The sequence below is a fragment of the Patagioenas fasciata genome, chromosome Z (genome assembly GCF_037038585.1).
Source record: "Patagioenas fasciata isolate bPatFas1 chromosome Z, bPatFas1.hap1, whole genome shotgun sequence".
NCBI classification, from domain to species: domain Eukaryota; kingdom Metazoa; phylum Chordata; class Aves; order Columbiformes; family Columbidae; genus Patagioenas; species Patagioenas fasciata.
This window is the reverse complement of record NC_092560.1, coordinates 24,656,546-24,671,031: the sequence shown is the minus strand read 5'-3', so window position 1 is coordinate 24,671,031 and position 14,486 is coordinate 24,656,546. Positions and strand designations below refer to the sequence as shown.

The window sequence follows — 14,486 nt, the reverse complement described above, 5'->3', positions numbered from 1 at the left end:
TCTTCTTGTGTACCTTTTACACTGTTCAAACAATTGAAGGTTTTCCAGTCTGTGCTGACTTTAGATCTGTTGTATATGCCATGTACTGGCTGTACAAAATTTAGTCTGGCTAAATATTATGTAGTTGCATGCCAGCTTGAGACATGCATGCAGAAGCTAAGCCTTTTCTTGTTTTATTTAAAAACAAATTTATGGTTTTGGAAAAACAGAATAAATGTGATTTTTTTTTTTTTTTTTTTTTTTTTTTTTGTTAATATGGAAAACTGCCTGAGCAGGAAACTAAGTGTCACATTTTCTAAACAGAAGTGCAAAAACAAATGAAGCGTCATGAAATTAATGGTTCAGCTATTGTATGTTAACTGGTAATTTTTTACACAACCATTACAATACAATTGTCACACCAAAACCAAGGGAAATCTTTGCTCTCAGCCTAAGATAAAGTGTGGAACAAGCTGATGGTGCAAATAGAATCTGACAGTCAAATTGTTCTAGAGGTTAGAGAATCATTGTTAGTTGTATCTTCGAAATTCAGTATTACAGACTTGTTTTCCCAAATCATGATCTTAAACCCTTTCATTTCCTCCCCCTCTCAAATAATCTTGAATGAAATTTCTCTTTGAAGCTGTTTTTAATGTGTTTACATTCATTTTATACAAATATCAAGCAATCACAGACATTTGAACGCAAGTAGCAGTAATGGTTCATGAAAGCCACCAGAGCTGATATGAGATAGTGATAACGTAAGCTTGATGTGATATTTAACAGAATAAATAAGTGTGGTCATTTACAGAATAACTATAAACTTTGTTTATAATTTTAATTTTTCTAGAAGTGTAAATTATGAAAAACTCTAAAAGTCTGTTTAAAAATTAGCAGGTGTAACTGAAAATAACGGTAACTGAGTTTGGATGTGGTGTACGTAAACCAGATGCAGACTACTGGAAACATTTGAAGTCTCTGAATTTGAATCTTGGATGTATTTATTTGTATACAGAAAGAAGGATATTTTGTATACTATATTATAGCTATGCTATACAAACAATTTTGCAATAAGATGCTGCTCAGTCTCTTGTAAGTGGATATAAGAGTTTTTAACATCAGATAAAGCAAATGAAAAACAAACCAAAAAAGCAAACCAAAACAAACGAACAAAAAACAACCAAACAAAAACCACACCACAACCACACAGCTGTGGACTGTAACTTACCCAAATAATACATTATACACAAGACCAGTATTACATGGAAAAATAGTTTTCTTTTAATTTTTAGACTAACACTTTGTTGATTTATTCCGTTGGCCGAATTATATGGGTAAAAAGAATACATGTGTCATTTGTATATATAATCCAGATTGTTGCTGAATTGAAGTTGACAACGTGAAGATATTTTTGTATTATACTAGGCAAGTGAGTTTATAAATCACAGTTAATATTGTTACTGTTACAAACTAAGCATTGCTTTAGTGTTAGCCACATAAATTTGTGCCATGTTCTTGAAAATCTTAAATTAGTATTAAAGTATGCAGAATTTGCTACTTTAAATGTAACTATGACCTTTAAATAGAACACTGAAAAGTGTCTCGGCAAAGTCAACCAAGGAACATAGTTTTGGTTTGTCTTGCATGTCTGCTATGGCTTGTCCCCCAGGTGTATGTGAATCCTAAATTTCTGCAGGACATATTTGACTTATTAATCTACTTTCTGACATGCTTGTGTTCTGATTTCCTCACTCCCCTTCTTTTAGGATCATTAAACCCTGAAATCTTAACTTTTTAATGGAATCAGAATCCTGAGAGGGAGCCAGTTTGATAATCCTGTGTTGCTGAGTTACAGGCAGCTGGCAGTTGACAAAAGACCTTGAATTTGTTAATATCTATGTGTGTGTGTGTGTTTGTTTTTTAATATTGAGATTCAGAAACTCCACACAGGAATGTTTTCATTCTCACACAATCTGCAAACAGATTGGAAGTTCCATGGTACTTTCAAAATGTTTAATGTGCCTAAGCACTCACAGTGTCTGCACTCAAACGTTTTCAAGGGCATCACTGTATTGCCTGGTGTGATGGTTCTCATGATCTGTAGTACCTCTTCGCTTGTGTGATTCAGAAGAGTTTCCTTGTTAGTGGCTAGAGAATTTTAAGCAGATTTGTCCTTAATATGCTGAATTCTCAAATTTCACATGACTCAGTTACAATTGATTATGACTGCCCATTGTGGGTTTTGTATTTTGGATCTTTTTGTTGTTGTTTTTGTTTGTTTGTTCTTGTTGTTCTGGTTTGTTTGTTCTTGTTGTTTTTGAGGAGGGGTGTGGGGTTTGTTTTGTTTTTGATTAAATGATAGCCTTCCTGGAAAATCTGCACACAACACCCCTCCTCCCTCCCAAGGTGAGGGATGGATTAGGCAGAACTCTGGGCAATTCTGTTTTGCCAGGAAAGGAAACATGTCTTTTAATTAACTATTCAGAAAACATTTTCTTGGCAGGATAGCGATATTGAATGTGGTGTCAGAGTTTTATAAGCCTCCAGTTTGTATGAAAGATGAGGATGAGATGTTATTTTATGTAAGAAAAGCCAAGCAATTTTCTGCCTGGTATGTGCAAGACTTCTTAAGTTTTAGGTAGTTTACTTGACAGTTGTGTGTGAGAACTGTCTGATGTTTGTATTGGACTCTGAAAGTTAGAGATTTTGAAAATGTTTCAATAATTAATTCCATGTAACTAATTGCTTTCATCTGTATATGTCCAGTGATTTACTAATATGCTTGAATTGACAGTTTCATGAGACCCTTGTTTCTACTGTAGGCTGTGCGTGGCTTCCACATTTCATCGTGGTGTCATGGCTTCTTGTGATTTACAGTTTTGGGGTTTATTTTTTTTTTTACAGATGGTCAATACCTAATGAAAACATATTGTATGTGTGAAAGGGTGCCTAATACCTACAAAAGAGGAAATACAGAAAAACTGTGTTTCCTTAGCTATTCAGGGTGAATGAAGTAGCCTGACTTGTCTCTATGTGGAGTTTTAAAATCATAATGCATCATACTATGCAAATAATTTATTTATTTATTTATTTTATTTTTTTATACTGGAGGTAGAAGTTTGAGAAATAAACTTCTGCTGTTTTACAGCCTTTCCTGATGTTACTTGGCAATCTGTATAGTATGATAAGGATCCTTTAATTAGCCTTACAAAGTACTTGCCAAGAGATAGTCAAGTTTTGTCTTGCAATAGTCCAGAGAATTTATTTAACAGTCCTTTGTCTGAGTCATTATCTCCTCTCCTAATTAATCATCGATTTGATAGCATGATTAGTGCTGTACAGAAGTCTAGTACCTGTTGTGAACAACTTTTTTCATTTTACTTGTTTTAAAAATACATTTCTCAGGAGTTTTCACTATTGTTGACATGTCTAGGCTTCATCAAAAGTCTTTGATTCCCCAGCTATACACACCTCCACCTCCCACTCCCAGCCTTTTGGTTTTTATTGGTTTTGGAGAAAACACTTACATATTGCAGTTATCATTCACTTGAAAAGACCCTGCAATTAATAGTCCTGGTAAGAATTACATGAGCAGAGATGTTTCTGGCCTCTCTGCTTTCATCAGATATTTGTGGACAATTTTCAAGACTGTAGTAAAGAGATTTGCTCTCTTTGTATAATCACTTTTTCAAGTGTAGCAATATTCTGGCACAAATGCATAATTCTTAAGGCGGAGGAAAAAAAATAATAATAAAAAAAGTGTAAGTGGTTTTTGTTAATGCCAGCATTTCCGATTTGTAGAGGGAATTCCAAAGTCACATTCCTTGCTTAGCTAACGTTTCTTTTCAGAATGGCAATGATATGATCTGGACTGAAATATCTGTGGGTTTTTTTGTTTTGTTGGTTTGTTTTGGTTTTTGTTTTGAGAGGTGCCAGTGTCTGTAATATATTTGGTACATTATAGCTTAGCATTTTAATCTAAGAATATGACATGGAAGTTTTTTCTTGTTCAGCGTGCTTTACATGAGGTTGTTAATAGTTATCGGAAATGTATTAGTGAGACTAGGTAAATATTCAGCATTGCCTTGAATGCTGTTGAGCATCTGGCTAGGATCCTGAAATAGGTTGGTGATTCACGTGCATTACACTGTAATCGATCTGAAATTATTTGCGGTGCTACACAGCTTTAAGACTGATACATTAGTTGTAACTGCTTTATAGACAACTAGTCTGTAATGTGGTCTAGGTGTGATCCCTCTTCACACATCGAATGAGAACCATACTTTGTTACATGGGATAGATTTTTTTTTTTGACTCCATAAAATGGAGTTAATTTGATACTTCTCAAATCTCTGATGGCTCAAGTACATCTTACTGCACCACAGATTTGCAGTATCTAGATTTACAGCCAATCCTTGAGTTACTAATCTCTTTAGGGTTATTCCTTTGGACGTTTTGTTTAGTTTTAGTTTTGGTTTCTGTTTTCTGGACATAATTCTTTCCATTTCTCTGGTTTCCTGTAAATCCATGACTGCTTTTCACTGAAAATCATGTGTGGTTCTGGTGTATTTTGGTGAGCTTTAGTTTAAACAAATCTCAGCGTATTAGTGTGTAGATTTCAGCAGTTTAATCTCACATCTGCACAACAGATTGCCCAACAAGACCTCTTGTTCTTAGCCTCCTTACGGGCTCTCTACAAAGACAACCTCCATCTTGTGAAACATTTAAACTAGTTGTTATTTAAGACTGAATTACTTTTTATTCCACAAATGTGAAGTTCATTAGCTTTTTCAAACAAATTGTCTTACATGCACTTTAGAACTCACGGAAGAAATTTGTGTCTGCCTCCTCCAGTAGTTACAGAGATGTTGTTCTGAACAGAAAGAAGTAAATAAAGTGTTGGGTTTTTTTCGTTGTGGTTTCTTGTGTCAATTTCTGTGATTTTGTTCTAAGTCTTTGGGGAGGGCTGTGAGTAGTGTGCCTTTTCCTGGAATTCATTATTAATATAATTTTAATTTACTTTTGTTGTCTTTATCTGTTATTTTTTCAGTGTTATCTGCCTTTGTTTCCCAGAGTATCTTGCTTTAATGTAAACACGTTTTTCTTTCATAATGACCATAATTTTCATCCTAGTTTCTGACCTCTAGACCTGTATCTATTCGTGTCTTCCAACTATGTTTGGTGATTAGAAGTGATTGGAAGTTCATCTTTTTGTGCTGTCAATTCTCAGGCATTTAACCTGTTTTCCAAATCATAGCACCAGCATCACGTGGAGGCATAACATTGCAGCATAGTACAGTGCTGTGGCATCTATTTTAGACCATACTTTCAGCTGGGAGCCCGAAAGCCAAATTAAGATTCTGGTGATACTGAGGAGTTCATGCTCAACTGATTTCCATAATTTGTGATTAAGAAGGATTGCATGTCAGTTCTCATTAAAACAATCCCGAATTGTGGAGTGGGGGGAAATATTTTCCAGTTTTGTTTAATTAACAATATATGTTTGGTTTTGTTCTCTGCTGAACTACTAAACCATAAATGGGAAGTGGTTGTCCTAGTCATGATTACTTTCTTTGTATTGTTTTAGTTCTGATTTTTCATTTGTCTAAATCAATGTCTTGATCTGGTTTTGGAAAAGGTTAGGAAAAAGGTACTGTTGTTAGCTGTTACAAAATTAAGAGGATAAGCAGCCGTTGTATTAAATATCATACAGAAAAAGTCTTGTAATCTAACAGTGAAGGTTACGATAGCAGGTGAACAGAGTCTGCAGTCAGAGAACATAAAGGAAGAGTGAGAAAATAAATGAGCAAAACCAGCCTGCATGTTATGGGATGATGATTGCAATGGTATGGACAGTGATCGAGCAGTGCAATGGGTAACTGGAGAACATGTACCAATCTGCTGCTTTTAACTGACAATATGCAATTTTTTAAATAAGGTTGATCCTTTGTGAAAACAGTTTCTTATAATGGTTTCCTTCTCTGTTCTTTCTTCAGGTATCATGCCAGTGTATCATAACATGTTTGCACTCATGAGTGAAGCAGACAGAATGTGGTATCCCCCAAATCACATCTTCCATGTAGATGAAACAACCAGACTCGTCCTAATTTACCGGATAAGGTAATCAAAATCAAATGTTATGGTAAAACAAAACTATGTGAGAAAACACAGCCAGTGAGATATTTAGTTGAACCATAGTTTTTCTAAAAAGTTACGGACAGATTGTTGGTGATATCTGGATCAGAGATAGATGAAAGAATCACAATTTTTGGAGCCGGTTTGAATAACATATTTTTATCAATTGTCTATATGCCATACGTTTGTCATGTCAGATTGAAAAAGCAAACAATAAAAAAATAGCAGAATTAAAAATAATACTGTTCTTAATAATGATACATATCACCTCCTCTGTGCTTGCCTGTTTGAAATTAATGACAGTTGTGAAATGGAGAGTAATCATTCTGTGTAGTCAGGCAGATGTCTGCAACAGAACCATTTTTCTCCAACCAGATTTTTGAATGTGGACATGTAAAGCTACACTTAGTTTTCTGTACATAAAATATTTTGGTTTTTATGTTGCATAAGGTGGCCTGAGTGTTTCTTTAAGAACTATCTGAGGGAGACTAGAAGACTGTAACACAAAATCCTCTATATTGTGACTAGAGAGTATAATTTGGTAGAGGTGCTTGTTCCTACCAGTACTGCTTAAATGTTGTAGTACCTTAAGACACCAAGAACTGGAGCCAGAGCCTTCCATTGACTGATCTGGCTTCATATTGGTCCTCCAAACCAATCAACACTAGTTACATGTCTACGAAAGTGGTTATGTCTGGTATTGGTAAGCTAAAATATCTGTTTATTGATGTTTGCTTAAATATTTCCTAACAGATTTTATTTTCCCCACTGGTATTGCAATGGCACCAGCAGAGCATATCGATATGGCATTCTTCGAGGTTCAGAAAGCCCTGTTCTTGACGATATTGTCATGTCTTACCTATTTGCACAGGTATGATTTGCTTCATTATTAATGCAGGTTGGTAAAGATTTTTAGTATTTATTCATTTTCACATCTTCTGATAGTAACAGTGTAGGCTTCTCTGACAGCTTGAAGCCCAGTTAAAATAAAAATTAAATTCCATGACATGTTTTGTATTTGGAGAGATGAAACTCTAATGGCAGTTGTGGGGAGAGCAGTGAGAGTGTCTAGCTCCTTTCTAGTGCGACTGCCATGTGGGAAGTCTTTCAGTGCGACTTTCATTTTGGACTGACACAGTGCAGAACAACATCCTCCTCATACAGACCTTTTGAAGATTTGAAATGGAAATAGTTTGAAAACAGTGTTCTAAGCATGATGCTAGCTGGTATCCCTTTACAAACATGTACAGCTTTTTGTGGACAAAGGGGTTCACTCAGAAGAATGCAGTGTTAAAAGCAAGCAAATGAACAAAGAACACCAAACAAATAAACAAAAAACCCACACACTCCAAAAAACATTAGTTGATGGGCAGGAGTGCTACAGTTTTAACTTTTTTTCTCGCATTCTTCTTTCACAGTGGCGAGATGATTTTTTGGATGGATGGGTACAGATGCCTGTTACTCACGAAACACAAGAAGAATGCCTTGGAATGGCTGTTCTGGATATGATGAGAGTGGCCAAAGAAAAGGACCAAACCCCTCTGGCTATTTACAATTCAGTCAGGTGACTCAATACTTCATAATTGTATTGTACCTGTCTGATATCTGAAACCAATATTTTTGCATGTTAGTATCTTGGAGTAAATGTTCAGCTCTTGGCACTTCATTTATTGTAGCATAATGATTCCATAAACCTGCCTATAGCGTAAATTAGAAATTAGTAGAAAGCTTGTATCATGATGGCAGTTCACGTTTTTGGGTGCATGTATTTGGTTCTGTTAATGAGAGGTAAGGCAGCAGCTAGTCATGGTCATGTGGGAAAGGACGTCAGCACTAATTTGAGTTGGGAGGTCCCTAGAAGTCATCATATCCAACACCCCATTCAGATCAGGACCAGCTTCAAAATTAAATGAAGTTACTTACAGCCTCATCCAGTCAAGTTCTGAAAACATCGCAGGATGGAGATTCCACCATATTCATAGCAGCTTTGTCCGCTATAGAGTCACCCTCACTGAGGAAGATTTTCTCCGTATCTGATCAGTCTCCTCTGTGATCTGTGTCTGTTTCCTCTTGTCCTTCACTGTGCATGTCTGAGAAGAGTCTAATTCACTTTTCTCCATAACCATCTGTTAGTTGAAGACAATTAGTACAACACCCTAGCTGAACCCTCTTTTCCCCAGACTGAGCAAAGCAAGCTCCCTTATGCCTACTCTTGTCACGTCATGTGCTCCAGGCATTTAACCATCCTGGACAGATCCCAGCTAAACTTGCTTTAGTTTGTCAGTGCACTTGGGTTTTGTCCACCTGATCAGTTTCTCACTCCAGCTAAGTTAGTTCTCTCCTTGCTCCGTACTTAATGGTTGATGTTTGCCTTTTAATGAAACCTGGACGGAGGAGTGAATAACAGAATGAGACGATGAACTGGCCAGGTGATTGCAGGTGACAAACTACTTTTTTGTCCCTTGGTAGAATATGGACAGTGATATAGGATTCAGTGACAGCCAGCTACTGTGTTGTACTCTACCACCTCTATTTTCAGCCAGGAAATCTGTCTTCTATCCATGTAGTTGCCTCTATAGGTACAGTATCCTCTTTCCAACTTCCACAAGAAGTAAAGCAACTGTGTAACTTCTGCTTTGCCTTAAAACTTCAGTAATGACTGGAACAGACATGTCTGGATTTGTGGAAAATGTGTTATGTCATGTATGTTGAAAGCAAGTGAGGGGAAAAGATAGAAAATGGGAGAAGAGAAAGAAAGGGCTGTGTTTGAAAAAAACAGACTACAGACTGAAGAGAGAGTCCTTGTTATCCTACAGTTTAAAGAATAACATTACATTTAGAAGAAAATATATTTTAATGTTGACTTGTTTAACACAAAACTAATTATCTTTGCTGGATTTAGTGGATAAAATTAATACTTTTTTTTCTGGTTATGTATTCGCAGCTACAAAATGTTTTTGCCTAAATGTGTGCGAGCAAAAATCCAAGACTACCACATTTTGACGCGAAAAAGAATAAGATACAGGTTCCGCAAATTTATCCAACAGTTTGGCCAATGCAAAGCTACTGCCAGAAACTTGAAACTTAAGTATCTTATAAATCTGGAAACCCTTCAGTCTGCCTTCTATTCAGAGGTTTTTGAAGTAAAAGAACCTGGTGGAGGTCCTTCTGGAGAAGAAAGTTTTGCAACCATAGTAATAACTGGAAATGGTGGAATTCAGTGCTCAAGGGGAAAACTTAAAGACTGTGAGACACTGGCAGAGCAGGTAATATCTGTTGTTATTTTAATAATTGTTCAGTTTGTCATGTAACACAATGATTAGCTTATGTTAGAAGTTCTGATTTACCTCTGGTATTTATGGTAGGGAAATTTTACTTCACAGTGATAATACAGTTTCCTTATGGCTGAGGCTCATGGAAATGTATTGACTTAAACTGTGCAGGATTTTAAAATAAGGTTTCTTATTGAAGCATTCAAAGAAAGTCAGTACTTGAATATGTAATACTTCTGTGCTTGACAAATGAAAAATTCAGTGTTGGACCTTCATTACTGTGAAGAAATCGATGAAGAAAAGTAATAACACTGCCCACAGGTATAAGTAAAATGCACAAATTCCTCAAATCCTCTTGCTGCTTTTAGACTCCTACCAGTGTCTAAGCTAGCAAATTTTAAGTGAGATTTCTGTGACTGCAGAGTCTATATACTCTTTGTTGAGGAATTAGATGCAAAATAGTTGCAATAAGTGCAAGTTATCATGTTGCATTTTTACTTGTCACTATTATTTCTTGTGTGTTTGATTTCCAAGCATGACTATTCATTTTGTTGAATTTACCTGCATCTGATACAAACTCTTATCAGTGTATATTGAGAGTGTGGGAATTTTCCAAAGGTAAAATGAAAGGCAAAGGGTCAGTTTTCCAAAATGTGTCAGCTTTCCAAAATCCATTAGTTTGGTAGTTTTGATGCATAATATATAGCAGTCAAGACCAAAGTACCAAAGGTTGTATTTTTACAGTATGCTACAATCATTTGTAAAAATGCTTTTTTTTTTTAAATTATACTTAGCAAAAAACAAACAAAAAAAATTACTGAGATTTTTTTTAAGTGTGGTGTTAGAATATTTGTGGATTGATGTTAGGTACAGTTACTTCATTCATAGTTGTTATGTATCAGCTCTCTACCTCTCCTAAGTTGCCTGTAAGTGTAATTAATAATTGACTTATTGACAGAGATGTGGTGTAGGCCACATGTATTCTCACTGGTACGAAAACTGTGTATAAAATTGGTTATGAAAACTTAGTAAATGAATAAGACTGCTAGTAAATGTGATCTTAACTCTTGTTTCAGCAAATTATACTGATGAATCTTCATTAAGATATTGAACTGAAACAAAATTTGTATGTTTTTAAAGGCAGGAATGACATATGTGGGGTAGATTGTGAGGCAATTTCTTTCGTCAGTTCCCATTTCCAACAACCAGATGAACAAATAGGGCTTCAGAGGCTTTGGTGCATTGGAGCTGATTTATTCTAGCTCAGAGGTGTCAAACTCATTTTCACCGGGGATCACATCAGCCTCACGGTTGCCTTCAAAGGGCCAAATGTAATTGTAGGACTGTGAAATCTAGGAGTAGTTACCCCTGAGCTAGCTGATACCCTCTGACTCTTACAGCCTTGATTATTACACCTGTCTTATGTGTTAGGATATGCTTGCAGCCATATGAATGAGGTGTTCTGACTTGAATAAAATCTGTTTGCTTTGGAAGAATAATTTTAGATAGATGAATTTACATTTATTGAAGGATATTACTTAGTACCTGCAGTTCTGCTGAAAAAAAAAGTATAATTTATATGACATTGTAATTTGACTTGTGTAAGGCTGAAGAAAGTGGTACAGAATATCGTAGTGTTGAAAACTACCTGAACTTGCTATCAAAGGAAAATGCGGATTTCCCATGTGGTTATGATTGGTACCTTCAAAAGAGTAATAAAAATTTTCCATTGTTAATTCTTACAAAATACTATAGAGCAAAGAAGTATCTACTATAAACAAACAAACAAACAAAACCACCCCCTATATAGGGATATTTCTGTTCATGGTTCCTGGATCCTTGTGCAATTTTAAATCGATGTTCCTAGTGGTGGTTCCATAAACACAAAACTACTTTCTTAATTTTTAATGGTGTACTTGAGGCTTTATGATGCTCTTTGTTGCTAGCTTACAAGTTTGGAGTTGTAGGAATTCTAATGCTGAAAACAGGTGAAATTTTTAGTTGCTATTTATATTACTGACATTATATAACCAATATATATTGCAGGATTTACAAACATACTGTGATTTTCCTGATATCATTGATGTCAGCATTAAACAAGCAAGCCAAGAAGGCTCCAGTGAGAGAAGAATTGTCACCATTCATAAACAAGACAGCAAGAATCTGGTCTGTTTACTTTGTTTGCTGTTTTTTCAAATAGATGTTGCTTTGAGCAGGCTGATTGATGTAGTGTTTATAGTATTGTATAAGCTATTACCATGTTAATTAAGCATGAGGTAAAACTAAATGTATTTCAGCAGTATAAGCAGTGTATCAAAACTTGAAAGGTCTTTTACATTCAAAACTCTGTGCATGGACTGAAATAGATTTCTATAGATTAGGGTAATTTCTGATACACAGATTGATTCTTTTCTTTTTTGGATTGTTAAACCTAAGGCTCTGGTTTTAGCTATTGAGCATAGTGTTTCCATGCTGTCATGGTATGCCACCTGCCAGTGACCAGCACGTTCAAAAAGGCTTCAAAATGCTCTGAAGGAATGAAGACACAGAGAAGATTAGTATTGGGACAAAATTAGTATCACTGCTTTTACTGTTTAAAATTGTTTGAAGATCTTGAGAAATTATTTTATCCGTGCGTGTAAAAAGTTGTTTCAGTTTGAACTGTGGCACTGCACTCAAGTCAAACTTACCAGCAGGTTTAACTGTCACATAGTTGTGTAGTGGCTTGACCTTGGCTGGATGCCAGGTGCCCACCAAGCTGCTTGGTCACTCCCCTTCTTCACCTGGACAGGGGGAGATAAATACGATGAAAGGCTCATGGGTCAAGATAAGGACAGGGAGGTCACTCAGCAACTACTGTCATAAGCAAAACAGACTTGGCCCGGGGAAACTAGTTTCATTTATTGACAACCAAATCAGAGTAGGGTAATGAGAAATAAAAGTCAAATCTTAAAATAGTTTCCCCCTCATCCCTCCCTTCTTCCTGGGCTCAGCTTCACTCCCGAGTTTCTTTACCTCCTGCCCCGAGCGGCACAGTGCAATGGGGAATGGGCTCTGTGGCCAGTTCTGTCACACGTTGTCTCTGCCGCCCCTTCTTCTGCACCAGTGTGGGGTCCCCCCCGTGGGAGACAGTCCTCCATGAAGTTCTCTAATGTAAGTCCTTTGTTTGGGCTGCAGTTCTTCACGAACACTCCAGTGTGGGTCCCTTCTACGTGTCCTTTCCATGGGGTTCAGTCCTGCAGGAACAGGCTGCTCCAGTGTGGGTCCCCCATGGTTCACAGGTCCTGCCAGGAGCCTCCTCCTCCAGCATGATCTCTCTACAGGGTCACAGTCTCCTTCAGGCACATTCACCTACTCTGACATGGGGTCCTCCTTGGGTTGCAGGTGGGTCTCTGCTCCCCCATGGACTTCCATGGGCTGCAGGGGACAGCCAGCCTCACCATGGTCTGCACCACCAGCTGCAGGGGAGTCTCTGCTCCAGCTCCTGGAGCACCTCCTGCCCTCCTTTTCCACTGACCTCAGTGTCTGCAGAGTTGCTTCTCTCACATGTTCTCACTCCTGTCTTCTAGCTGCTGTTCTGCAGCAGTTCTTTCCATTCTTAAATACATTATCACTGAGGCGCTACCTCTGTCACTGATGGGCTTAGCCTTAGCCATCCATGGGTCTCTCGTGGAGCTGACTGGAACTGGCTCTGTTGGTCATGGGGGAAGCTTCTAGCAACTTCTTACAGAATGTGCCTCTGTAGCGTCCCCCCCCCCCCCCCCCCGACTTTACCATACAAATCAACTACAAGTTGTTTCTTCCTTTATCTCTGACTGGTCTGTGTGCTTTCAGGGCTCCCCATCTTGGGCATGTATGTGACCAGGAAGCTTCCTTGTCTGTGTGTGCAAAAACTGAGTACAGCTTATGTACTTCTTTTCTGTAAAAATAATTATTTAAAATTCAAAAAAATATTTCAGTAAGCATTAACTAGTTTTATTTTCTAATAATGCTTTTTTTAAAAAAGGCGTATGGTTTACTTTCAGTGAAATTGTGATTCACGTTCATTTCCTGCATTAGTGGCACAGAATTAATGACCCGTTAAGAACTGGAAATTTTTTCAAGGCTCTTTATTGAAACCTAAGAGTACGTAGAATATCTGTGGTGTGCATTTGTCATGCTGAGAGCATAACAATGTTTCACATTGGTGGAGGAGGCTTCCTTAATGTTGATCCATTACAATTATTTTTAAAAAATTCTCAGTAACAGTAGTTAAGTACTTGACTGCATATGTTTCTAAGAGTAGAGGTGACTTTCGAAGCGCTTGGCCAAAAAAACTACTGAAGTGTAAGGCAGAGTAGGAGAAAGTGCAGTAGCTGCTATTTTGCTTATGATTTGTGTGTGGACGGTTTACACACCAGAACTTGTGATTTAGTTTAACCTGTTACACAGCTAGTATAATCCATTATATAAATGTACTTTACAGTGTACAGTTTTAGGACACATGGATTGAATGAAATGGCTGTTTTTCTATGTCCATGTGGGTTTTCCGATCATATTGAAACAACTAGAAAGATAGTTGTTTCCAGGTCCACTTTTAATTAGGAGTTTGAAGACTCCACACAAACTCTTGGCACATGATCAAAAGCAATTGTGTTCAGCCACTAAGTGTGTCCCCAGTGTCATGAGCAGACTTTTGTAGTACATACTGAAGCCTGTTCTGTTGGGCTGTTCTACTGAATAAAATCTGGTGTGACTCTGTAGATGGTGGAGTAACACTTCTCTGTTGAAGTACAGACTGCCTTTAATGTTCTTACACAACTGTCAAAATATTAAGAAAATGTAGATTGTTGCATAAAATAGACTCTAGTTTCGCGGCAATGAGGAACGACACCTACAGATGCAGACAGAGACGCACAGGCACAGAGTTCTTGTTAGCAGCAAGAGCAAAGCCAGGCAGAGCTGAGCTCTCTTTTATTAACAGTTCTCAATTTATATGTTTACAGATACAGGACTAAGAGTTTAGACAGTTTTTTCAAAAAAAGTTATTCTAAACACACCACACTCGTGCCTGTTTTCAGTCACGTTCCCATGCATATCTTGTGAACGGCGTTCCGACCC

The 14,486-nt window shown here is 37.2% G+C and overlaps 1 protein-coding gene across 6 annotated transcripts in view; it reads left to right on the top strand.

Annotated features, from left to right (window-relative positions):
• The window catches only part of JAK2 (Janus kinase 2), a 91,833-nt gene that overhangs the window by 45,615 nt on the left and 31,732 nt on the right, over positions 1 to 14,486 (top strand). For all 6 annotated transcript variants that reach the window (XM_065861096.2, XM_065861097.2, XM_071802875.1 and 3 more), the window contains 5 exons: positions 5,976 to 6,099; positions 6,868 to 6,985; positions 7,533 to 7,678; positions 9,059 to 9,380; positions 11,433 to 11,552. In XM_065861096.2, coding sequence (XP_065717168.1) covers positions 5,976 to 6,099; positions 6,868 to 6,985; positions 7,533 to 7,678; positions 9,059 to 9,380; positions 11,433 to 11,552 — 830 coding nt within the window. The remainder of the gene's footprint in view (positions 1 to 5,975; positions 6,100 to 6,867; positions 6,986 to 7,532; positions 7,679 to 9,058; positions 9,381 to 11,432; positions 11,553 to 14,486) is intronic.